At 44.5% G+C, this 25648-nt stretch overlaps 1 protein-coding gene across 2 annotated transcripts in view; it reads right to left on the bottom strand.

Moving 5' to 3' along the window:
- The window catches only part of ank3b (ankyrin 3b), a 392035-nt gene that overhangs the window by 158895 nt on the left and 207492 nt on the right, over nt 1–25648 (bottom strand). For both annotated transcript variants that reach the window (XM_060841865.1, XM_060841864.1), the window contains exons 11-16: nt 23150–23248; nt 21598–21696; nt 12756–12854; nt 7446–7643; nt 5944–6042; nt 3512–3610 (exon numbers count right to left, since the gene is read on the bottom strand). In XM_060841865.1, the coding sequence (XP_060697848.1) occupies nt 3512–3610; nt 5944–6042; nt 7446–7643; nt 12756–12854; nt 21598–21696; nt 23150–23248 (693 nt within the window). The remainder of the gene's footprint in view (nt 1–3511; nt 3611–5943; nt 6043–7445; nt 7644–12755; nt 12855–21597; nt 21697–23149; nt 23249–25648) is intronic.

Here is a 25648-nt window from a genome sequence, read left to right as displayed (position 1 = left end):
CAGGAAACGTCAGGCCTGAGACTGAAAACCTGGGCAGGTCAGAAAGTGAGCTTACTCGAGACAATTCAGGGGTAAGCCAAGGAACTCAATCCTATGAGCCAAGGGACTCTGTAATGAGAAAAACCTGGAATAGCTGAACTTTTCCACCTTAAAAAAAACCTTAGAGAAAGAGAACCAGGATGTCCCCAGGATGAGTCGCAAAGCGTGGTGCTGAAAAGCACAGCCGGTCAGGCAAAATTCAAGGAACAGGAGAATTCATGTTTCGAGCATAAGCCCTTCATCAGGAATGGCTTATGCCCAAACCGTCGATTCTCCTGCTCCACGGATGCTGCCTGACCTGCTGTGCCTTTCCAGTGATACACTTCTTGATTCTGACTCTCCAGCAGCTGCAGTCCTTCTGTTTATATGATGAGCAATATTCAAGCGGGTGAACGGCAAATTTAGGACATGTTGGAAATATCTTCTCCTCACAGATACGAACCACTCTGTGGAATGGGATTCTGAGACAATGGGAAGGCTGGAAATCATTGAAGGCACAGCTGGCTGCTGTGATGGGAGTGGTTTTAAGTGAAGAGATGGGGTGATATGAGTTTTCCTCATTTGCGCTGGGATCCGTTCTGATTCTACCCAAGCCTGTTGCCTCAGGTGATAACTCTTTGAATTCAATTTTCAGTGAAAATCAAAGCAACACCAGTAACACTTTGATTACTTTTCCAACAGAACCCTTCAAAGAAATGTGCTTTGATGACAACTTTCTGGATTTAACTTGCTCTCTTCATGAAACACATCTCTCCCTTGTCTGATCTCGTCATTATTTACAGTGAGATGTGACTGGGCACGGAGTTGCTACCATCCTCGGGCAGTGATTTTAGGAGATAGATGCAGGCCTAGGGGTCTCAAGCATTAGGCGGGAGGAGAGTTTTAATAATGGGGAGGAGGGGACTGGGTGTTAACTGAATAAAATGGAAGCAAGTTGAACAAGTTCCAACCTGCAGATCTCTGGGCACTACAGAGACTAAACGGGATGGGGGCACAGGACTGCAGCTCCCAGGGGTCACACTGTTCTTCTCGATTTGACCCTTTTCAGGTTTAACTATGATAGGTGTGACCAGGCCAGGGTGGCTCAGAGCAGGCAGAATGGTTTCCCCAGGAAACAGATCCCCCTATCAGACGCCTCCACCCTGTGGGACCAGGGATTGAACACGTTTCCCTCTTCACCGTAGCCAAGGGGGTTTGCGCCCCTGTGCCATCAGGGCCTAGCTGATCCTACAGCCTCACTTCTAGTTAAACCCAGGTAGACCAAGGCAAATTTCCAGATGGTATCATTCCCACTTTAAACTGGCTTGTTAGAGCTTTTTATTTTCTAAACAGTCTGGTCAGAGATATTATTACTCACCTCTGGACCAGGTGGGACTTGAACCAGGGTCTCCCAGTCCAGGGGTAGGGACAGTACCACAGTACCACTGAGACTCAGCATAAAAAAACTTGAATTTGACTATGTGCGATGTTTCAATACCATCCCTCAAAATTCCTGTCTCGTTCCTCCCTTGTCTTTCTGCTGTGGATGCGCCATGAGTGTTGGCTCACCCACAAGATGGAGCACAAATATCTCCCAGCACCACACACACCAACCCCAACCCCCCCACCCCCCCATCACCATGTTGTTCCTGACAGATTCAGTGAGTGGGCAGAACTATGGTAGATGGATTTCAATAGTGGGTAAGAGCAAGTGCACTTTGAATCCAAGAAAGACATCCCAGTGTTTTTTTCTAAATGCCAAGTCAAGAACAGTGACTGAGAGAAGAGATTTCAGAGTCCAAGTAAATCAAGGCCTTTAGCCATTGATGACAATGGACTTGAGGTGTCTCTTTGAATGGTCTGCACATAGGTTGAAGGTCACTGTTCCACATCAAGCGTGGGGAAAAACGAGGTAACAGGTCTCCATAAACTACCCACATGTGGCATCGAACAGCCGCCATTGGGTGTCAATCTATATCTCCCAGCAGTCAGCTAACCAACTGAGCTAACCATCACCCCCCATTTGTTGCTGTGTACGGAACTCACTAAAAATGTGTGGCTAGATCCAGAACATGATTTCTAACAATGGTGACCATTATGTCAAGAAGAGTGGATTGTACAGGGTCCGAGGTTAAGCTGCAGTTGTCTAAAGTTTCGGTTAAACTGTACCTGGGATCATGCTGTTAATTGTGAGCACTTTCAGGAAAGTTCCAGTGGTCCTGGAGGGAGTGTCAAGCAGATTGATCAAACTAACAGGGGGGATTTATGAGAAATGGTATCGAAGATAAGGATGATATAATCGAGGGGTTTTCCTTTGTGTGAATGGAGGCATTGAGGGAGGTCTTCCAGAACAAAGGCAAGAAAACTTTCAAATTGGAACCTGGGCTGTTCACTGGTAAGATTGGCAAGCCATTATAAATTACATATCAGCCAACATCAATGTATCCTCATTCTCTAGCAGTAGGTCAATTTATTCAGTATGTTAGCCCTTTAAATATTTTGCACAGTGGTAATCACAGGGGAACCTTAAAGTAGCTGAGCCTGCATTTGCAGTCACACAGCTCAGGAAGAACACTGGCCAAAATCTCATTCAATGGTGAACAAGTTAAAGTAATTCTCCTATTCCAAGTGAATGAAGAGGTCAGCAAGTTGAAACTGGCAACAAGACAGAGAGAAGCACATAGGTCAGGAATGAAAGCCACACAATAAGGTACCAGTTTTACATTGAACTGCAGTTTATTAGCATCCACAAGGTGTTTATAACACTGATCTGAACGTCACGGGACTGACACATCCTGAACTGCATGCAGATGAGGTTCACCTGAACCAAGCCTTTCAAAGTTTCACTCTGTTCTACATGCCTTTGAAAGGTGAAAAGTAGAATTGTCATAACCATAATCATCTTTAATAAGAGTTGAAACAGCAGGATTTTAACTCAGCTGATACAACCTCACCATAATCCCTTATGAGTTTCCAAAGTCCGCATGCACTATCTGTCACAACATCTACACAAACACAATCTACCAATTCTGAGTGTTAAGACGAGGATTACATTACAGAACACAATATTCTTGGAGTGAAATCCACAGTGAGTTACAGGTTATCACGCACTGCTTTTTCAGCTAATGACCCTTATACTCTGTGATGTGGAGTTCACGTCAACAATGCAATCAACCAACAATGAGAGAAAACTCCGACAATCTCTCCATCTTCAACTTACAGGTGATTACCGGCAAGCAAGTTTCAAAAACAAAACACATATGTATATCCATTTCATATATTTTCAGATAATACCACAAATGTTACCAACCAACCCATCAACCACTGATTGCAACAACAGATTTTGTCAGATTAATTCCCAGAGAGAAGTCTCTCATCTGGGGAGGTACAATTGAGCTAAAACCCACCACGTTCTCAGTACACAAACCCCACACTGGTATCATTCTCCACACTGGCTGCTAGCTCCCATGTCCTGGCCGTCTGTGCACTGTACCTTTGCTGTTGTGTGAGGGGAGGCTCCTTGATCCAGTAGCAGAAGGGCCACTTTCTGGTTGTCATAGTGAGCTGCCACGTGCAGTGGGGTCAGGCCGCTCTGCGAGGAGGAGACATGGGAGAAAAGGTGAGATAGCACAATCGAATCAGGAACCTGATGGAATAAAGGCAACTTGAAATGACCTCCTGTTAATGAAACGACTGAATGGCCAACTACCCAATACAGTCGCTTTGACACAGCAAATGTTTTGCATCCATCACACCAATGGCGGCTGTACCTTTGACATCTCAGCTCTCAAGATTTCTCCCTAAACCTCCCCCTGTCTCTTCACCTCCTCCCTCCTGCTTAAAATCAACCTCCCGGCTACCCAAAATGTCAACGTCTCCACATACTGGCTCTTCCAGCCTCCTGCTTGTCAACTTTAGATTCTAGCATCTGCAGTACTTTTTGTCTTTAAAATCAACCTTCCAGCAATCTGTTCCAATATCTCCTTGTGACACCTCACACCATTCTGTGATCACAGAATTCCTACAGTGTGAAAGAGGCCATTCGGTCCATATGGACTTTCCAACCCAGACGCACGCCCTATCTCTGTATATGCAATAGCTAATCTACCTACCCTGCACGTCCCTGGAAACTATGGCCAATCGACCTAACCTGCACATCTTTGGATTGTGGGAGGAAACCGGAGCACCCGGAGGAAACCCATGCAGACACGGGGAGAATGTGTAAACTCCACACAGACAGTCGCCTGAGGCTGGAATTGAACCTGGGTCCATGGTGCTGTGAGGCAGCAGTGCTAACCACTGAGCCACCCATTCTGTGATGTGTCAACAGATTCAGATGGACTTACTACTCACTGCATAGAGTGCATTAAGCCAAGCAGGCTCAGTTTATACAGCGAAGATTCCTACTTAATGGGGCAAAGGCACACAGGGTCAGATGGTGAAGGAATGCAGAGATTTGGCAGGGGCCTGGAGGAGAGAACAGAGACAGGGCTGGACTAAGACACAGAGATACTTGAACACAAGGATGAAAAATTTGTTTTTATAGACAAGGAGCTGGGATATGGTAGATCAGGACATCCACACATTTTGTGTCTTGCCAGCAGAGTTTGGGGTGACAGTTTTAACGCTGCAAGCAGGGCTTCAGATGGCGGTAAGTCGTTTACGCTGTTGTCCAGTGCTGGGGAAAGGCAGAAAGTAGTGATGACTTTGGGCTGCTTCAGGTAGGTCTCGAGTGAAGCTGACTGCTCCAATCTCTCAGTTCAGTCAGCGTCGCTGTAACATTTGCTATCAGGTGAGCTACTGAGTTGATGAAGCCAATAAAATGGGCTCAACATTATAACAGGGGCACCTTGTACACTCTGAGCTCTTGGTTCATGGTTATCATGTACTCAGACATGATTGGGCTGAATGGATGTTCCCTCCCCACATACATCATTCAATTGGCTCCTGACACAGCTCCATTCGGGAAGAATGATTGATGTATTTCTGACTCAAGTTCATTTGAATCAGAGATTCCAAAGGACATATGCACAAAGTATTTTGGCTTCAATATGGCTGGACAATTAGTACTGACTGAATAGTGTAATAATTGGAATGAAGTCAGTCAAGTGGACCTCATAGAATATGAGTTCCCTGAGTCGGGGTTAATCTGGTCCAATCAGGGAGTCCTGGCTGACAGATGTAAACAGGAGTGCCGGGGTTCTGCTCACTCTGACAGCTGGCTATGATCTATTTGGGTCAGTGTCACATACAACGCATGTGTACAGAAAGGCACTTGTCTTTGTGGAATTATTTCAGATATTTGACTGGGAAGGGTCGACTTGGAAATGGGGGAGAGGAAGGGGAGCATCAGCTGATTCCAGGGTGCTGAGCTCAGTTGTAGCAGTTCTTGAGATTAATTTAACAAAAGGTTGACCTTTCTGGCCTGCGTTTAGCTTCATACCAGGAGATGCACTCAAACACAGCTAAAGGAGAAAGATTTGCATTGATACCGTGCCTTTCCAAACACCGGAGTACTCACAGTGCTAAGCAGCCTTTTTGAGGTGTAGTCACCGTTATGAAATAGGAAACTAGGCAGGCCCAATATGCACACAGATTGCTCCCATAAATAGTGAGTGATAGTGACCCCTTCTCCTGGTGCTGCTTGAGGGATGACTATTTTCCAGGACACCAGTGTCCAACTAGTGCCAGGCACTTTTGCATTTCTCTGAGAGATTGGCCAGGTTTCTGATTTAATGCCTCCTCTGAAAAGAGACACCTCCAACAGTACAAAGATCCCTCTGTATTGTTCTGCAGTGTCAGCCTGGTCTCGACAGTGGAACCTGAATACAAGGCCTTTGATTCAGAGGGAATGCTGTCAGTGAGGCACGCCCCGACGTGTCATTAAAAACAGAATTTTTAAATAAGAACTGCACCGATTATTACCTTTCCCGAAGCATTGGGAGATGCAGACTTCTGAAGCAAAAGGTTGGCCACCTCCATTTTCCCGTATTTGGCAGCCACATGGAGTGGGGTGAATCCTTTCTGTAATGAGGCAGTGCACAGGGAACCATCAGTATACCCATATCAACAGGCTCCATGCTGGAGAATCAACAACAATTGCACCAAATGGCACAGCAGGCTTGTCCAACCACATTCCTGCTCCTGTTATTAAGGTCCTTACAGGTCGACAGATGACCCAGCATTTTGCAGCTCTTGTAATGAACTTGTAAATATAGGAACAGACTGAGGTGATTCAGCCATTTGAGCCTGTTCCCATTCGTCAATCAGATCACTGCTATACCCAACTCCACTGACCTCCCAGAAATCCATTAACCTTGTACCATTGACCATTCCAGTGTGGTCCCTTAACTGACTGCAGCATCCACAGCCTTTCGGAGGATGTGAGTTAGAGATACCTACCAGAACCATGGATATCATTAACGGAGAAAACTTTTTCACAAGTATCTATGGAAAGGGCAAGTAGGCAGCTCAAGAACACCTCCTCAAGGGCAACAAGGGATGGGCAATAAATAATGGTCAGTCAGCATCGTTAATGTCCCACAAGCTAATTTTAAAATTAGACTAACTCAACAATGCAGTTAATCTTTTTATTTAAGCTGTGAAGTGTGTAAGGATTGGTTGAGTGACCAAGGGGTTAAGTTCCCATTTTCTACTGTGATAACATCAGCAAATTCGAGCTGTCAGCCAAACCAGCGCAAAGGATTGTGGGATTCCAAATGAAACAAGTCAAAGCCAAACTCACTGCGGTTGCTGTTTTCTGCTGCCTTTTACCTGCATCAGGCCCCCACTTCAAAAGTGGCCACAGCCCCAGCTCAAAGCTGTGAGAATCCCCCGATTGCATGCTTTTAGGGTGGGGTCCCTTATTTCACCTCTTTACGTTGGGGACAAAAAAAGATTCCATTGACTCAGCGTCCACTGATGAGGCATCTTTTAAAGGTGGTTTTAAATCAAGTTGCTCATTGGCCCTGATCAAAATATACCAAAAATCTTTGGCGACAAATGCATTGCAAGCTGCATGAATAAAACCGCACCAAGTTACACCCATAAATACATCAAGGAATACAAGAACAATCCAAAAACACTTTGCTCAATTGTGCTGTTTGATCACTGGAAGTTTGACGTTTGTGGTTTCGGGATTTAACTTTTAGTGGAACCTTGAAGCCCCAAGCTAAACATTTGACTGATTATTGTCACATGAACCGAGATACAGTTAAAAGTATTGTTTGGTATGTTATCAGACCTTACGTAAGTATGTCAGGATAATAGAACAGAATGCAGAATACAGTGTTACAGCCAGAGAGAAGGTGCAGAGAAGGATCATATCCCCAGGCACTCTCGGTGCAATTTCCCCAAATGAGGCCAAAGTGGATAGCCCCCCCCTCACCCCATCCCCCCTACTCCCTGTAAAAGTTCAATGGTGGTACCTTGGTGTTCACAGACAGCGAAGCGCCCTGTTCCAGTAGAACCGAAGCCACGTCTTCGTGACCTTCCCTGGCTGAGATGTGCAGCGGGGTGTATCCAGAGGTAGTCGCTGCATCTGGAGAGGCGCCGTGCTGCAGCAACTGCTGCACAATGTCAGCCTTGCCCAGGCGTGATGCAATATGCAACGGAGTCTGATCATCCTGCAGAGGGCAAAGAAAGCAGGAACGTGACTCAACACCCAGCCCAATTGCGACAAGCAAACTTAAACCAGGCACGGTCACTGAACAGAAGATTGGCCTGGCTGAGGTAAGGATTGGGCTATTTGAATCATGTGCCATTCGGCCCTTCAAATCCATACCGACCTACCCAGATCATCGCACCCAGACCCACCCCACCTCTGTAACCCTGCATTTTCCCATGGTCAATCTACCTAACCTGCGTATCTTTGGACTGTGGGAGGAAACCGGAGCACCCGGAGGAAACCCTGGCAGACACGGGGAGAATGTGCAAACTCCACACAGACAGTCGCCCGAGGGTGGAATTGAACAGGGGTCCCTGGCGCTGTGAGGTAGCACCTGGGCCACTGTGCCAAGCACAGGAGAAGGTGAGTGAGTAGAGTTTTACTTCTGCACCGAGCCTATCTAAATGAGGACAAGTTTGCACAAAGTTCCTGTTTCCTGCCATCTCTGTCTATAAACATCCCTCAAGATTAATCAGCTCACCTGATCCTTTTTCTCTCAAAACCACAAATTTCCTTCCTATCTGCTAAATTCCCACAAAATATTTGTGTCATTGGCAAAACTGCTCCAGAGGTGCCTCCATTCCTGTCATCTTTGAACTTCTACATCCTAACTGGTTAAAGAATTCAACAAGGGCAGCTAGTTTTAAACTTGTTAACTTTTTGATGAGATTAGATTCTCTACAATGTGGACACGGGCCATTTGGCCCAACGAGTCCATACCGACCCTCCGAAGATTAATCAACCCTGACCCATTTCCCTTTGACTAATGCACCTTACACTATTGGCTTATAAATAATGTGTCTTGTACCTCTCTATCATTCCACACCTGAAGGAGGAGCAGCGCTCCAGAAGCTTGCAATTTCAAATAAACCAGTTGGACTATAACCTGGTCTCGTTTGATTTTTGATCTTTGAATGTATGCAGTCTTGTTGATAAGAAACCTGGTTTTCTGTTGCTATGACTGTTGCCAGTGATGTCTGTGGAACACTTATAAACTGCATAACACACAACAATCTTCCCAACTTTGGATATTAGATTAAACAGAGCATAAAAATATGTTGCTGGAAAAGTGCAGCAGGTCAGGCAGCATCCAAGGAGCAGGAGAGTTGATGTTTCGGGCATGAGCCTTTCTTCAGGAAGGGCTTATGCCCGAAACGTCAATTCTCCTTCTCCTTGGATGCTGCCTGACCTGCTGTGCTTTTCCAGCAACACATTTTTAAGCTCTGATCTCCAGCATCTGCAGTCCTCACTTTCTCCTAGTAGATTAAACAGCCCTGTAGTTGGCAGGTCCAGCCTAACATTTATAGTTTTATTTCAATACTGGATCTACACTCGTCAACTGGCCTCTGTCAGGAGGTATGAGATTGGCACTTAATTAGTGCTGTCACCGGTGAAGCAATTTCAGAGACAGCTATGTCAAATCAGTCTCCAAATTAACTCAGAGCCTTTATATCTAAAAGGCCATTGTGCCTTTTGGATAGGATTCAGACCATCTTGGCACAAGGTACAATCACAGAACATTGAACAGTACAGCACGTACAGACCATTTGGCCCATAATGTTGTGCTGAGTGTTTATCTTAATCTAAGATCAACCTAACCTACACACCCCTCAATTTATTGCCACCATGTGCTTGTTCAGCAGTGGCTTAAATGTCCCTAATATCTCTGACTTTACTATCACCGCTGGCCGTACATTCCACACACCCACCACTCTCTGCGTAAAGAACTTATCTCTGACATCTCCCCTAAACCTTCCTCCAATCACCTTTAAAATTATGACCCCTTGTGAAGCCATTTCTACTCTGGGGAATAGCCTCTGGCTATCTACTCTATCTATGCCTCTCATTACCTTGTACACCTCTATCAAGTCGCCTCTCTTCCTTCTTCTCTCCCGTGTGAAAGGCCTCAGCTCACTCAACCTCTCTTCATAAGACAAGCCCTCCAATCCAGGCAGCATCCTGGTCTATCTCCTCTGCACACTCTCTAAAGCATCTACTTCCTTCCTACAATGAGGCGACCAGAACCGGACACAATATTCCAAGTGTGATCTAACCAAGGTTTTATAGAGCTGTAGCAAAACCTTGCAGCTCTTAAACTCAATCCTCCTGTTAATGAAAGCCAAAACACCATACACCTTCTTAACAACCCTATCAACTTGGGTTGCAACTTTGAGGGATCTGCTTACTCGGACCCCAAGATCCCACTGTTCCTCCACACTGCCAAGAATCCTGTCTTTAACCCTGTATTCAGCATTCAAATTCAACCTTCCAAAATGAATCACTTCGCATTTATCCAGTTTGAACTCCATCTGCCACTTCTCAGCCCAGCTTTGCATCCAGTCAATATCTTACTGTAGCCTGCAACAGCCCTCGATACTATCTACAACATCATTGACCTTTGTGTCATTGGCAAACTTACTAAACCCACCCTTCCACTTCATCCAAGTCATTTACAAAAACTACAAAGAGCAGAGGCCCAATAACTGATCCCTGCAGGACACCACTGGTCACCTACCTCCAGGTGGAATACTTTCCATCCACTACCACTCGCTATCTTCTTTTGGCCAGCCAATTCTGTATCCAGACGGCCAAATTTCCCTGTATCCCATACCTCCTAACTTTCTGAATGAGCCTACCATGGGGAACCTTATCAAATGCCTTATTGAAATCCATATACATCACATCCACTACTTGACTTTCATCAACTTGTCTCGTCACATCCTCAAAGAACTCAATAAGGTTTGTGAGGCATGATCTGCCCCTCACAAAGCCATGCTGACTATCTTTAGTCAAACTATGTTTTACCAAACAGTCATAAAGCCTATCTCTCAGAATCCTTTCCAGTACCTTGTTTACCACCGATGTAAGATTGACTGGTCTGTAATTCCCAGGAATTTCCCTGTTCCCTTTCTTGAACAGAGGAACATTTGCCTCCCTCCAATCATCTGGTACTACTCCCGTGGAAAGTGAGGATGCAAAGATCATCGCCAGAGGTGCAGCAATCTCATTCCTCACTTCCCGTAGTAACCTTGGATATATCTGGCCCAGCCCTGGGCAGTTACCTATTTTGATGCTTTCCAAAATTTCCAGCACATCCACTTTCTTAATATCAATCTGTTCAAGCCTATTAACCTGGTCCATGGTGTTCTCACTATCAACAAGGTCCCTCTCTCTCTCGAGTGAATACTGAAGGAAAAAAACACATTTAGGGCCTCCCCTACCTCTTCAGACTCCAGACGCAAGTTCCTCCCACTATCCCTGACGTCCCTACCCTCTCCCCGATCATTCTCTTATTCCTCACGTATGTATAGAACACCTTTAAGCTTTTCCTAATCCCTCCCAGCAAGGCTTTTTTGTGATCCCGCTTAGCTCTCCTGAGTTCTTTACTAGCTACACTGTGATCCTCTAAAGCTGTGCCAGGTCCTTGCTTCCCTAACTTTAAGTAAGTTTCCTTCTTCCTGTTGATAACAAGCTCCTCTTCTCTTGTCATCCAAGGCTCCTTCACCTTCCCATTCCCTGCCTGTCTCAGACAAAGTTATCTAACACTCAAAACAAGTGCTCCTTAAACAGCCTCCACGTTACTGTTATGCATTTCCCGTAGAACAATTGTTCCCAATTTATACTCTGCAGCTTCTGTCTAATAGCAGTATAATTTCCATTCCCCCAATTACATACCTCTCCATACTGTCATTCCTTGGTTATGGTAAAGGTGAGGCAGTTATGGTCACTGTCACCGAAATGCTCTCCCACCAAGAGATCTGACATCTGGCCTGGCTCGTTGCCTCACACCAAATCCAGTATGGCCTCCCCCTAGTTGGCCTATCTATATATTGTGTCTGGAAGCCCTCCTGGAGACACCTGACAAAATTGGCTCTATCCAGACTATCTGCACAAAGGAGGTTCTAATCAATATTGGGGAAGTTGAAGTCACCAATAACAACTCTGTTACATCTGCACCTTTTCAAAATCTGCTGTCCAATCTGTTCTGCCATCTCTCTGCTGCTATTGGGGAGGTCATAGAAATCACCCAATAAAATGACTGCTTCATTCCTGTTACTGACTTCCACCCATCCTGACTCCGTAGACAAAACCTCTTCAACACCCTCCTTTCTGCAGCTGTGATGCACTCTCTAATTAACAATGTTATTCCCCCTCCTCTTTTCACACCCTCCCTGTTGTTTAAAAGATCTAAACCCTGGAACATCCAGCAGCCATTCCTGCCCCTATGAAGTCCATGTCTCCTTTATGGTCACAACATCGTAGTTTCAAGTATTGATCCATGCTCTAAGTTCATCACTCTTATTCCTGACACTTCTTGCATTTAAACAAATACACTCTAACCCATCTCTTTGCCCTATCAACTGTGTATCCTTCCTGACAGACTCTCTGAATTCTATTTCTGCCCGTTCAACGACTATCCTCTCCTCTGATCTGTAGCTCTGGTTCCTATCGCAATGCCGAACTAGTTTGAACCCCCTGAAGTGCTATCGCAAATCTCCTGCCCAGGATATTGGTGCCCCTCCAGTTTAAGTGCATTCCGTCCTTCATATATAGGTCCCACCTACCCCAATGATCTCTATATCTGAAGCCCTCCCTCCTGCGCCAGCTCTATAGCCTTGTGTTTATCTGCACTCACTCCCTGTTCCTCGTCTCATGAGCACATGGACCCGGTCATAATCCTGAGATTGCTACTCTGCTCATCCTGCTTTCTAGCTTCCAACCTATCTCCCTGAAATCACTTTTCACATGCTCATCCCTTTTCCTGGCTACGTCACTGGTGCCAATGTGCACCAAGACTTCTGGCTGCTCACCCTCCTCCTGCAGAATCTTGTGGACTCGATCAGAGACCCTGGCACACGGGAGGCAACATGCGGTGATATCTTCCCACAAGCCACAAGATAACCTTCATTAAACAGTTGAGATGACAGGCTACGACAGCAACGTTTCTTGGGTCTGTCCTCTCTTCCCTGAACTAGTTATAATCCCACTGTGACCAGAAGGTCAAAGGCCCTTTGCCAGCCTTGCTGAACTGGGCTGTTTCGAAAGTGCCGTGCGATCTGGTTTTCTTTACCTTAGCTTTGGCCTCCACCTGAGCTCCATTTTGAACAAGCTGACGGACCACATCTGCTTGGCCGGCCCTGGCAGCCATATGCAGGGCTGTTTCCCCTCTCTGAAACACAGGAGGTGAAGGACACAGGTTAGAAAACCACTTGAAGGTCATGCGTATCATTTGCAGGAAATGTCAGTGACAAGTCTCTCGCCAACTCGGACTGTGCTCAGCAGCCTATTGGACGGATGGGGCAACGGTCGGCTTTTGAAAGCAGGGGTGCTCCCCGTTTCCACACTTACCCCTCTCCAACCTGCAGCTGACTGAGCAAGTCCCCCGTCAGCCACTGCACAGCTCTAATAGTGCTCAGCTCTGAGTCTTGATCCATTTTTGCACTTCTTCTGATCTTACCACAGCCCTCACTGTGTTTCACATAATGGGCTCCTGGCCCGGCAATGCCTCAATTTAAAAATTCTGAACCTTTGCTTCAAATGGCCAAACCCCTATCGGAGCTGCATGACTTTGATCCCACACCGACCTGCCTGGCTCCTTTGCAAGTCGGTGTGGCAGGCTGTAATATTGGCCAGGACGCCTCTCAGAGGGTCAAGATAGTGACTCCCCACCAACCTCTCACAACAATCATGACCAGCCTTGGCCTCCCAACAAAAGAACTAAACAGAAAACCCAGCCATTCATTCCTCAGATTCAACATCAGTCCACATACGTAAAGCGTAGCTGAAAATTCCTGCAGCTGTACTTTTTTGTAATCCAGTTCATCTCAAGCTTAAGTAACTGGAGCCTTTGTTAAAAATGATCTGTGACTTCCATCACTAGTATAAACCAACAGCCATATGCAAACATTCCCAATCCAGCAGATCACATGAGCCATGGAGAGAGATTCTGAATAACATCCAGTGGGTGATCAAATAAACAAACGCACTTGGGTCGCAAGCTGTTTGTAAGAGGAATTGGCTGACGGTGCTGGGGAGGGAAAGGTGGTGTCGGTAAAACAGTCAGAACACGTTGCTCCGAATTAAATTGGTTAATGGTTGGTTTTTGACGTACACAGTATCATGAGACAAAGCTACAGCAGCAGGTTTGGCCTCATGCCTGTTTGTAGAGGTGGCAGCACTGGGTTTCCTCCGGGTGCTCTGGTTTCCTCCCACAGTCCAAAGATGTGCAGGTTAGGGTGAATTGGCCATGCTAAATTGCCCACAGTCTTCAAGAATGCATAGGCTAGGTGTATTAGTTTTGGGTAAATGTAGAGTAATAGGGTAGAGAAATGGATCTGGGTGGAATACTCTTCAGAGGGTCAGTGTGGACTTGTTGAGCTGAAGGGCCTGTCTCCATGCTGTAGGGATTCTAAATCCTCTAAGTCAGCACTGGATCAGCAAAGTCCTGAGGGAGATCTGCTCGGGCTCCTCCCCGATATTTAGCACAATAAGTGTAAAAATCACCAAGTATGAGTCGTGCTGGGGATAGGATTCCCACTTCCTGCAAGCACATGCTTGGAAGATTGATGAATGGGGTTGCTCCATCTTTCAGATGAGTATTGCATGATCCCTAAAATTGTTGATCATGTCGAAGCTGCCTGGGTGCACCTTTTTATTAACTCGTGGGAAATGGGCATCATGGGTCGGGCCAGCATTGATTGTCTGTCCCTTGAGATGGTGGTGGTGAGCTGCCTTCTTGAACCGCTGCAGTCCAGTTGCTGTGGGTTGACCCACAACACCCTTTAGGGAGGGAATTCCAGGATTTTGACCCAATGACGGTGAAGGAAGGGTGATAGATTCCCAAGTCGGGATCGTGATTGGCTTAAAGGGGAACTTGCAGATGTTGGTGTATTGTGAACTTACAAAGCAGGGTCACATTATTTATGTAATTATTCATACCTGTTGGATCCACTCTCTTTGTAACCTGTATGGTTACAGCAGTAGTGATCTTTATAAAAGTTGGAGGAGCATACAGAATCTGTCTGAGATCACTGGCTGACTTTAATTATGTCATAGTTGGTGCGTCCTACTGCAGTGAGTGTAGGTTTAATCTCATGAACTGTGACAACACTGAGATCTGTGTACACTGGTAGCCCTATCACTGTTGGATCATTGGCAATATCAACTAGGTAGGAAGTTTGAGGAAGCCAACATGTGCTTGCAAATTAGCACAGCAGTGTGTCTGTGGAGTTAGTATTCTGTTATATGCTGTGACACTGCCTTTTGAAGGCCACAGTGTGGAATGCCATTTGTTGAGGTACATCTCTTACAGAGCAATAGCTCCTCCAGCAGTTTTGACTTTCTGGGTGTCCTAACCTGCCTTTTGGCGATGTACGATGTTGAATGGAGTGAGAACTGCTTACACTGTCGGCATGCTGTGTGAGGGTAACATCCTCGAGGTTAGGGTTTTGGCTTGTTGGTTGTTTACCTTTGTGCACGGTTTTATGGCTATTCTTCCTGTAAGGCTCATGGTAATGCACTGTCTTGTTGGTGACCAGGGTCTTGTTCTGGACTCTGGCTTCGTTCACTAAACAAGATGTTCTGCATTTGCAAGCCCCAGTGGCCCTGGCTGAGATCAGGTGTGACAAACCGCACCGAGGATAGATCTTGCCGGTTTGGTTCCTCTCGCTGACCGTAGCAATGGTGATGTCCGAGCATGTGATCCTTGTTGTCTTGACTCTATAGCTTTATGCTGGCTTCTAGCAAGGCATCAATGTGATGGCCCTTTTTCTAGCCCAGAAGATCTTTCCTAAAGGCTTTAATCTATAAAGAGGTAATTGATCATTCATTGAGCCCCTCTGAGAGTTCTACTTTGGAGAAATCATATTTAGAACCTTTGCTGCAGCAAAGGTATCAATAGACACGTGGCACATTTGGCTGTGTGACATAGCTGGACTCTTTCAATCTGGATGTTGATTCATACCTTGAGTTCATCTTCACGTGTGTTCCAGATCTCCTCAGGATCTTCTCTACGTCCTCAAAACCAGACATATTTATTCTCTGAAGCCCTCCTATCTGATGCCCAGTAGGAGTTTCAGAGATCTCTGTAACATTTATTTCATGATCCATGATGTAAAACTGCATCTGGTTCTTCAACTGCTGTTAATCAGTGAGGACATAACTCGCTGCCCAATCCATAATGGAATGTTTGCCTTCCAATTCTTGTTGAAAACCTTCTCCTTTCATTGAAATGGAGTGTAGCGCTTGTTTGTTCCTTTCTTTTACTTGGCATGTTATTCTGTCCTTTTATTTTTCCTTTTTTTTGGCTTCTACATCACTTTCTTTTTCAGTCTTGTAGCCCCTTGATATAAGATCAAGACAGGCATGGATAGGATGAATCTGCTCAGTCTTTTTCACAGGGCTAGGGAATCAAGGACTAGAGGGTAAAGAATAAAAAGGGAACCTGAGGGGCAACTTTTTTCCAAAAAGGATGGTATGCGTATGGCATGAGCTGTCAGTGGAAGTGGTTGAGGCAGGTACATTAACCACATTTAAAAGGCATTTGGTTAAACAAGATTTAGAAGGATATGGGCCAAGTGCAGGGAAATGGGGTTAGTCTGGATTGATATTTTGGTCAGCATGGACCAGTTTGGGCTAAAGGGCCTGTCTCCGTGCTGTTGAACTCTACGACTCTAAGCCTTTTGACTGCTGAAGCTACTTTCTTTCCTTGTAAAAGCAATGCAGGACTTGTAACTTGACAGTAGGACAGATAGACAGGGATTCTGCCATTTAATTTGCAGATCTATACTCACATAAACATGCTGTTTGTCTTCCACATGTTTTGAAGTCCAGAGCTAAACAACAACGAACAATACAGCTCAGGAACTGGCCCTCTGGCCCACCAAGACTGTGCCAACACATTTTGCCCTCCATACTAAAATTGTCATCTCATCAATCCTCAATAGGTTTTCCAAAGGGTCTGCTGCAAATAAGACCTTGGAATTTTTTTACAAGCAATTACCACTACTTATCTGACTGATGTCACATGATGTATTATCTGGAAGTTCGAAGTCCTTTCTTTATAAACGAGGACTGCATTAACTTGATACCTAGTACCTTCATGATCTGCCATTGGTCAGTGGTCTTTTTACCTTCAGCATTATACTGGTGCATGACAAATCATCGAATCCCTACAGTGTGGAAGCAGGCCATTTGGTCCATCGAGTCGACACCAACCCTCAAAAGAGTATCTCACCCAGATCCACACCCCATCCTTGTAACCTTGCACATGGCTAATCCACCTAGCCTGCGCGCATTGATGGACACTATTTACAATTCAGCCTGACCAATCCATCTAACCTTTACAGATTTGCACTGTGCTGTGGGAGGAAACCACAGCACCCAGAGGAAACCCACGCAGACAGGGGGAGAATGTGCAAGTCCTACACAGACAGTCGCCCAAGGCTGGAATTGAACCCGGGTCCCTGGCACTGTGAGGTAGCAGTGGTAACCACTGAGCCACTGTGCCATTCAAGGTGATACTTACATTAGTTCCTTTAACCTAAGAGGCAGACATTGGTGACTGACAGTGAAAGATTCAGTAGATGCTTAATGACAGCTTCTGGTATCTAGATACATTACAATCACGAGCACTGCTAAGCAATTTGGTTACAAACTGTAGCATGTTTCCCTCAGCACATCATGCTGCCAGTAAGCCTAGTAAAGATGGTAATGAGCCCTTTTTCCCATCAGGTCACATGATATAATGAGATAATGGACATGTCTCTTAAAGTTATATTGCATACAGGCTGTGAGGCATAAACACAATGAGCAGCCTGTAACTGGAGGAGTGAGATTAGTAGCAGCAGACAGCAATTTCGGGGGAAGTAGGGGGCGGGACAAGGAAGTGGGGCTGCTGGACAGGGGGAGCGATGCCAGTAAGACTAGGACAAAAGGCCAAGGGCTTGGAGAGTGTGCCTGTGGATGGGGCCAAGGGTTTGTAGAGTGGGGTAGGTTAGGGGCAACTGAGGCTGCAGAACATGGAGCAAACAGCTACCAAGGGCAAGGGAGAAGCTGCACATTGCGGACAAGGTCTGGAATGAGGGCATGAGCAGGAAGGATACTGGAAAAGGGCATGAGCAGCTGCCTACAGTAGAAGAAGGAGGTCTGAAAATGGGGAGAGACTCTGAAACGTGGACGGAGGGTCTATAAATGGGGGAGAGGGTCTGAAAATGAGGGAGACGGTTTGAAAATGAGGGAGGAAGGGGCTGCAAATGAGGGAAAGGATCTGAAAATGGGGGAAGAGCGTCTCAAAATGAGGGAAAGGATCCGCAAAGGAAAGAAACTAGTTGAAATTTTTCACAAAAGAATAATTATCTAATTGGAAACATAAAAACTAAAGTAATGAATGTCTCATGAATTAATGTACTGTACATGACTTTAGGAGCTACTTGATATGGGAAAATGTAATGAATATGACTGTTATGATGACTGTGTTAATTGGAAAGTTTAATACCAAACCGTCTATTTCATACAGATTTGTATTTATGTGTCATCACACCTCAAGCTGTTTATGAATAATTTGAGGTTCGATGACTGTGTTCAAGGCAAACATGCAATAGTTTATCTGTGACCGTATCAGTCTATGGAAAGTGTGTTCAGTGTGATAGATTTTGTGGATAGAAAGGTGCCAATTCCTTTTTTAAAAATATATTTTTGCAAAATTATACCTGTCGTCTTATGCCGACTTAAATACTGTGACGTCCAGCAAGTTAATACTTTCCTGGTGTGTTGTGGCTTTAACTTTATGGAGACTTCCTAATTAGTGACAATATCAGGTTGTAGGTTTGCTCGCTGAGCTGGTAGATTTGTTGTCAGACATTTTGTCACCATGCTAGGTAACATCATCAGTGAGCCTCCAGTGGAGCACTGGTGTTCTGTCCCGCTTGCTATTTATCTGTTTCGGTTTGTTGTGGTGGGTGATATCACTTCCAGTTCTGTTTCTGAGAGGTGGGTAAATGGGGCCCAAGTCGATGTGTTTGCTAATGGAGCTCTAGTTTGAATGCCAGGCCTTTGGGAATTCCCATGCGTGTCTTTGTTTAGCCTGTCTCTAGGCATCATGGTAGCTCACAAACCTACCACCACACTGAAACAGCTCCTGATGAATTTAAAGGACCCTGTACCAACAACCAGCAGAATGATCATAAACGGACAACCTGATCCATAACCTGAGCTACAAATCTTCTCCAAAATCGCATACCGACAATATTGAGGACTGTTTCTATCCTTGCTTCAGCAAGAGTCTAACGCCTTCAGATATCAACGCAAATACACAGGATACTATGTGACCGCATCATTTAATGAAGGAGCTGGAGAGAATGAAGTAGGAACCTCCTGAAAATCTAAAACAAAAACAGTCAAGAAATCTCAAGAGCAGTCCTCAAAAATGAATTGACCTGTGCCTGATTTGTGGCCTCAAACTGCAGTTAGACAGATTCTGTGTGGGTACAAGAGAATATTCTGCATGGTTCAGTATTTTGTCATTTGCAACTTAAGAAATTCCATAAATTGGCTGTGGATCCAGTTGAAACTGTCAAGCACAATCTTAGGTATTAACACATAGAGTTGGGAGGTCATGTTGTGGTCATACAGGTCATTGGTTACAGGCCACTTTTGGAATATTGCATTGAATTCTGCTAGAGGAAGGAGGTTGTGAAACTTGAAGGGTTCAGAAAAGATTTACAAGGATGTTGCCAAGGTCGGAGGATTTGAGCTATAGGGAGAGGCTGAATAGGCTAGGACTATTCTCTCTGGAGCGTCGGAGGCCGAGGGGTGACCTGATATAGGTTTATAAAATCATTAGGGGCATGGATAGGGTAAATAGACAAGGTGTTTTTCCTGGAGTAGGGGAGTCCAGAACTAGAGAGTAGAGGTTTAAGGTGAAAGGAGAAGGATTTAAAAAGGGATCTGAGGGACAACATTTTCAGGCAGAGAATGGTGCATGTGTGGAATGAGCTGCCAGAGGAAGTAGTGGAGGCTGGTACAATTATAGCATTTAAAAGGCACCTGGATGGGTAAATGAATAGGAAGGGTTTAGAAGGATATGGGCCAAATGATGGTAAATGAGACTAGATTACTTTAGGATATCTGGTCAGCATGGATGAGTTGGACTGAAGAGTCTGTTTCTACGCTGTATACATCTCTATAATCCCATGAGATCCATTCTAACGAGATTTGTTAAGAGCATCAGGTGATTTTAAGATATGTACTCTCATCTCTGATCCCTTTCGGAAAATTGGTGCTTGTGAGCCTGCAGCCATGCTGTTCATCCTGTTAGCTCAATCTCTGAAGAAAGACAAATCTGAATTTACATATCACCTTTCTCAACCTCAACCTCTCCCAAAAACCGCCTGACAACCAGTGAGCAATTTCAGAAGCTAATGCTGGAAACGCTAATTAACATGTGCACAGCAAGTTTCCACAAGCAGTATTAAAATAAAAATAAGCAGGAATCCACTTTTAGGTGAAATAAATAGTAATCGTGAGAATTCTCCAGCTCTTCTCTGAACAGCCCATCAATCTTTGTTAGGTCACCTGACAAGGCAGACGGGAGTCAGTTTAACAGCATCTTGGGCACTCGCAACACAAATGGTTGACTTAGTTTGGATTTATGGTCCCAGGTTACAACTGAGTGATATGGGGTCTTGTTAGACAATACTGTATAATCGGAGGAGAGGGGGGGGGTGCTGGGTTTAAATTCAGGGGCTGTTAATTGAGAAGCTACACATTTTCATCTGCATGCCAAATCCTGAACCACAGTCCTATCAATCAAGAATGTGTGTGCGGCTTTGAAAAAGCTCCCTTTCGTGTTTCTTGTCAGGATGTTTTTTTGTGGTCTCAGTCCCTCTGAATCAGTGTGTTGGGCAAAGCTCAAACTACAGAGCTCAGCTTGATCAGTGCCTCATGAGTATTCCTGCTCAGAGCACCTCAGTAACATTCCAACTTCCTCAATCCAACTATTCAATCTGACCTTCAGCAGCAGTTAATGTCGAACTGAATTCCAGCACTGTAAATTAGGGAACTTCAAAGAGCAACCCTTTCCACTTGGTCTCCAAGATGCGATGGATATTAAAAAACAATTCCCTGAAGCAATCAGATGGTTGCTTGGTGGCCTCATGGAAAGGAGATCAGGCAGGGGGAGGGGAGCTGCAGGAGGATGAATTTCTGCATTTTCATCACATCTTGTGAAATAGATTGTCTTTGGTCAAAATTGTAACATAGGAAATAATTCTGAGTGGGCTGCCTAAACTTTATCTTTCATTCTAAGATCTACTTTCTCTGAACATAAGCCAAGAATAGGGGCTCCAACATTGCTGACCACAGCCAGCATTAGTCATACAGTCCCACCAACTCACACTCACATAGAAATCTGAAAATATATCACTGAACTGCTCCTTTGGAAAACAGGCTCCTTCTTTTATTAGTTCAAATTAGACACCAAACTATGGTTTAACTTCTAAGAGTTTGAAGAGACAGTGTGTGTGACAAAAGTTCTGCTTTAATTTTCATTGCCCATATTCCTCACTGAATGCGCGAACACTATTTTTTGTTGGGAATTCTTTCAGTATGTCGGAACTACCAGATGGAAAAGGACCAGAATCCATCCAGCTCTCACCCTATTACCCTGGAATTAACATGATGGTATGCTACCAATAGTTGTGTAAGCATTGGTCTACGACAGAGGCTGACAAGACAGGAGGGCTTACACTTTTACCCAGGTTGGTGTTGGAGGATTATTTCCCCCTTCGGCTTTGAATAATATGTACAAATGTCGTCAACCAATTACTGCAGCACACAAAGCTTCTCATTCAACTGTACATTTAAACATGCAAAGTAGTTTGCTGTCAAAATACCATTGGCCTTCCCTTCCTTACCACGTTTGTTGTATTTGGTGATGCTCCACGTTGCATTAATTGTGTCACAATATTTGCATGTCCCATGAACGCAGCGACATGAATAGGTGTGAGGCCAGACTGTGAAGAATAATAAGGTATGTCACACAGAGATCACTCAACACGATTGTACAGCACTTCTGCTACACAGGTAGTTATTGTACTACATACACACAACCACAGACAGACCAATATCCACACCAACACTTAAAGAACAATACACACATAAATATGTACAGACCAATATCCACACAAACACATATCGACCAATATCCACACTGCCACATACAGTCAAATACAATCTCAGACATATACAGATCCAGGTACACACATAAACACATACAGACCAACATGTACACAAACACATACAGACCAATACACACAGACATGTACAGATCCAGATATATACACAAACACATTGATACCAATACACACACACAAATACCTGCAGACCAAACACACACAAACACGTACAGACCAATACACACAGACACGTACTCACAAACACACATACACAAACACATACAGACCAATATACACAGACATGTACAGATCCAGATATACACATAAACACATTGAGACCAATACACACACACAAATACCTGTAGACCAAACACACACAAACACGTACAGACCAATACACAGACATGTACAGATCTATATACACACAAACACTTTCAGACCAATACAAACACAGATATGCACAGACCAATACACACAGACACGTACTCACAAACACACATACACAAACACATATAGACCAATATACACATAACATGTACAAATCAATATACACTCAAAAACATGTGCAAACGAATATGCACACACAAACATATACAAAACAATATATGCAGAAAACACATACAGACCAATATACACAACTACGCAAACTTACTAATGCATGCATGAACAGGCAGACAGACCAGCCCACGCATACCATTACACACACTTACAGACATAGAGACTAGTAGGCCTACACGCCCACCCCAGATCACTAGAAATACAAGTACACATACAAACCAATACAAAAGCAAGCACATATACAGACTGATACATGCACACGTGAATGCATGTACCCACAAATATGTATGCACAACCAAACCCACAGGTAAAGGTGGATGTCAAAACACAAACATGCATCAATATACTCACACTAACACTATTTGTGTACTCTCCCACACAGTCACAATTAAACACAATCATAGATGCCCATGCATGCAAAATCAGAAACACAAATATATTGATGTATACAAAAATGTATATTTGACCACTTATACAAAAGTGTGCATTCATACATATATGAATACACATGAGACAGGCACATTAATATATCGCAATGGCTGAAACTGACACCAATGTACATATATATGAAAACACGTATATACATTAATATGTCAATCTATCTACCCAGAAACATCCATATACAAATGCACACAAGTGGTTACATCAATACACAAAAATACAAACACAGAAACAAAAACTTCAATAAAGAAACAGAGCCATCGATACTTGTACACAGAAACGTAGCTGTTACCTCAGTGACTGCCTGTATTGACGCTCCATACTTCAACAGCAGATCCATTACTTTAATCCTGTTCTTCTTGCATGCGATATGAAGTGGGGTGAAACCATTCTGCAACACCAGTTCAAAACTTGTTCGTTATTCAATACCTTCCAACTGAGCGCTTCAAAACAACAAGGCTGTTCTCTCTTTTATCAAGAAGTTTTTTTTCCCTAACACTGATTTGGACAGGACTGTAGCAGAGTAAAGTCAGTAGGAAGAGCTACAGGAGTAAACAGAGTTACACTGAGGCTAATGTGCTCCAGCCCACAACATATTACAACAATTTGCATTCATATAACACCTCTAATAAAGTAAATCGTCTCAAGGCACTGTATAACAGGCCAATGTCTCACTGAGTCAAATATTGGGATACGTTACCAAAAACCCGATTGTAGTTTTAAGGAACAAGGTAAGGAAAGAGACTGAAAGTCGGAGGTGACTTGGAGTGGAGTATCTTGCTGGCTGAAGGCACACAGCGGAGAAAATTGATGATACAAACGGAACTTTGAGAAATTGTTGAACTCTCAAAACCACCGGCCTCTTATGGCATTTTTTTTCTGAGAACCTGAGGAGGGTTTCTGATCCTTTTCACAGCTTCAAAACATCCCTCCGGAACTCCTTCAACTTGAGGGTATGTTCCCTAGGACTCAACCTTTCTCACCAGCGTGCTCAGTCCCTCTCACACTGCTGATTCTTTCTCTACTCCTCAAGGTATCATTTACCTACTCGGGCGCCCTTCCTGCTTTCCGCAGAGGCTGAGCCCGCCCTCCCTTTTATTTGTTTAGAAATTGGAGCATTGACACGGTGAAAACAGAGACTTCATTGTTATGTGGAGAATTCCATGCACTGAAGCTCGCTTGAAAAGGTAACCACTAACACTGTGCTCATCTTTAAAACTCCTTCATAAACATCCATGGAGTGTAACTCTGGAGCCATTTGGCCTTCCATTTCTGTCTGAAAATCCACAATAAATTTTCGTATTTTGGTTTGTACACCATATCAGTTTGCTTATTAATGGGAAGCCCTTTGCGGGAGAGTTACTGATCTGGTCTCCACTGGTTTCCTTCATGACCACTTGCAGGCTCTATCCTTTTCCTTGCCCCGCTCTGAAACAGAGACCCCTCTTCACTGGAACAATTTGAAAACCTAGTTCATAGCTTGTGATAAAGCAACTTTGGATCCTGAGACTGCAAAAGTCTCTCCCAACCCCCACCTCATCTGTCTGTGTTAAAAGAGTGACCTTTGTCACTCTGCAATCAATTACCTTTAGACAAAAGACACTGGATGTATAAAATTCTTCAGCGAGTCACTGACAGCTAATTCCTGTTTCTCTTGGAGTAATATTTATTAAATTCCACTAGCTGGCCTCAGCAGACCCTACACCACAGGGCAGCCAGGGCGAGTGCAAAGTGGTTTCCATAGCAACACTTTCTCTTTGCACGTCCTAGAAACGTCTTAAAATGAACTTCTGCTTAAAGTTGTACAGCTAACAGAAACCCAACACAAGGGTTCTCTTAGGGAGGCACAACGTCCACTCACGTGACATCGCTCTCAAACTTTTAATAACATCTCAAAATGCTCCACAGCAACAACAAAAGCTAGCATTTGTATAGTGCCTTTAACACAGTAAAATGTCTTAAGGCCATTTTTGACACCAGCCAGGTGAAGCGCTATTCGATCTGATCAGACCAAGCCGTAAGTCAGAGAGGTTAAAGGGGTTAAGAGAGATCCAGGAGGATTAGGGAAGGAATTTCACAGCTTAGGACCCCACCAGCTGGAAACATGCGGATCCATTAAAATGGGGATGGTCAAGAAGCCAGAATCGCAACGCCGCAAATATTCCAAAGGAGCATGGGGCTCAAGGAGATAGCAAAGATGGAAGGATAATAAGGCCATGGAGAGATTGGGAAACAGGATGGGAATTTTAACAGGAGAAAGTGAGGTCTGCCGATGCTGGAGGATCAGAGTTGAAAATGTGTTGCTGGAAAAGCGCAGCAGGTCAGGCAGCATCCAAGGAACAGGAAATTCGACGTTTCGGGCATAAGCCCTTCATCAGGATTCATGATGAAGGGCTTATGCCCAAAACGTCGAATTTTCTGTTCCTTGGATGCTGCCTGACCTGCTGCGCTTTTCCAGCAACACATTTTCAGCTGGGAATTTTAACATTCAGGCACTGCACAACTAGGAGTCAATCTAAGTTAATAAACACAGGGGTTATGAGGGAATCTTCTGTTGCGTAGTTGTTATTTGTACATAAGCCAGTTTATGGATGGTAAGGTTGTGTAAAGACCAATGATGGAAGGGGTTTAGTTAGTCACTTGACTAAGGGCCATAGTATGATGCAGAATAAAATCAATAGCCTAGGTTCAAGCCCTGTACCTGTCAAGGTCCTTGATGAAGAGCCAGCCTCCTGACCTTGCTTCATGCCTGACATGGACTGATGTCCTTCAACTATGGTTTTCACTCCTT

The sequence above is a fragment of the Hemiscyllium ocellatum genome, chromosome 22, assembly GCF_020745735.1.
Source record: "Hemiscyllium ocellatum isolate sHemOce1 chromosome 22, sHemOce1.pat.X.cur, whole genome shotgun sequence".
Classification (NCBI taxonomy): domain Eukaryota; kingdom Metazoa; phylum Chordata; class Chondrichthyes; order Orectolobiformes; family Hemiscylliidae; genus Hemiscyllium; species Hemiscyllium ocellatum.
Note: the sequence above shows the minus strand (reverse complement) of the source record. Positions and strands in the feature narration are given on the sequence as shown.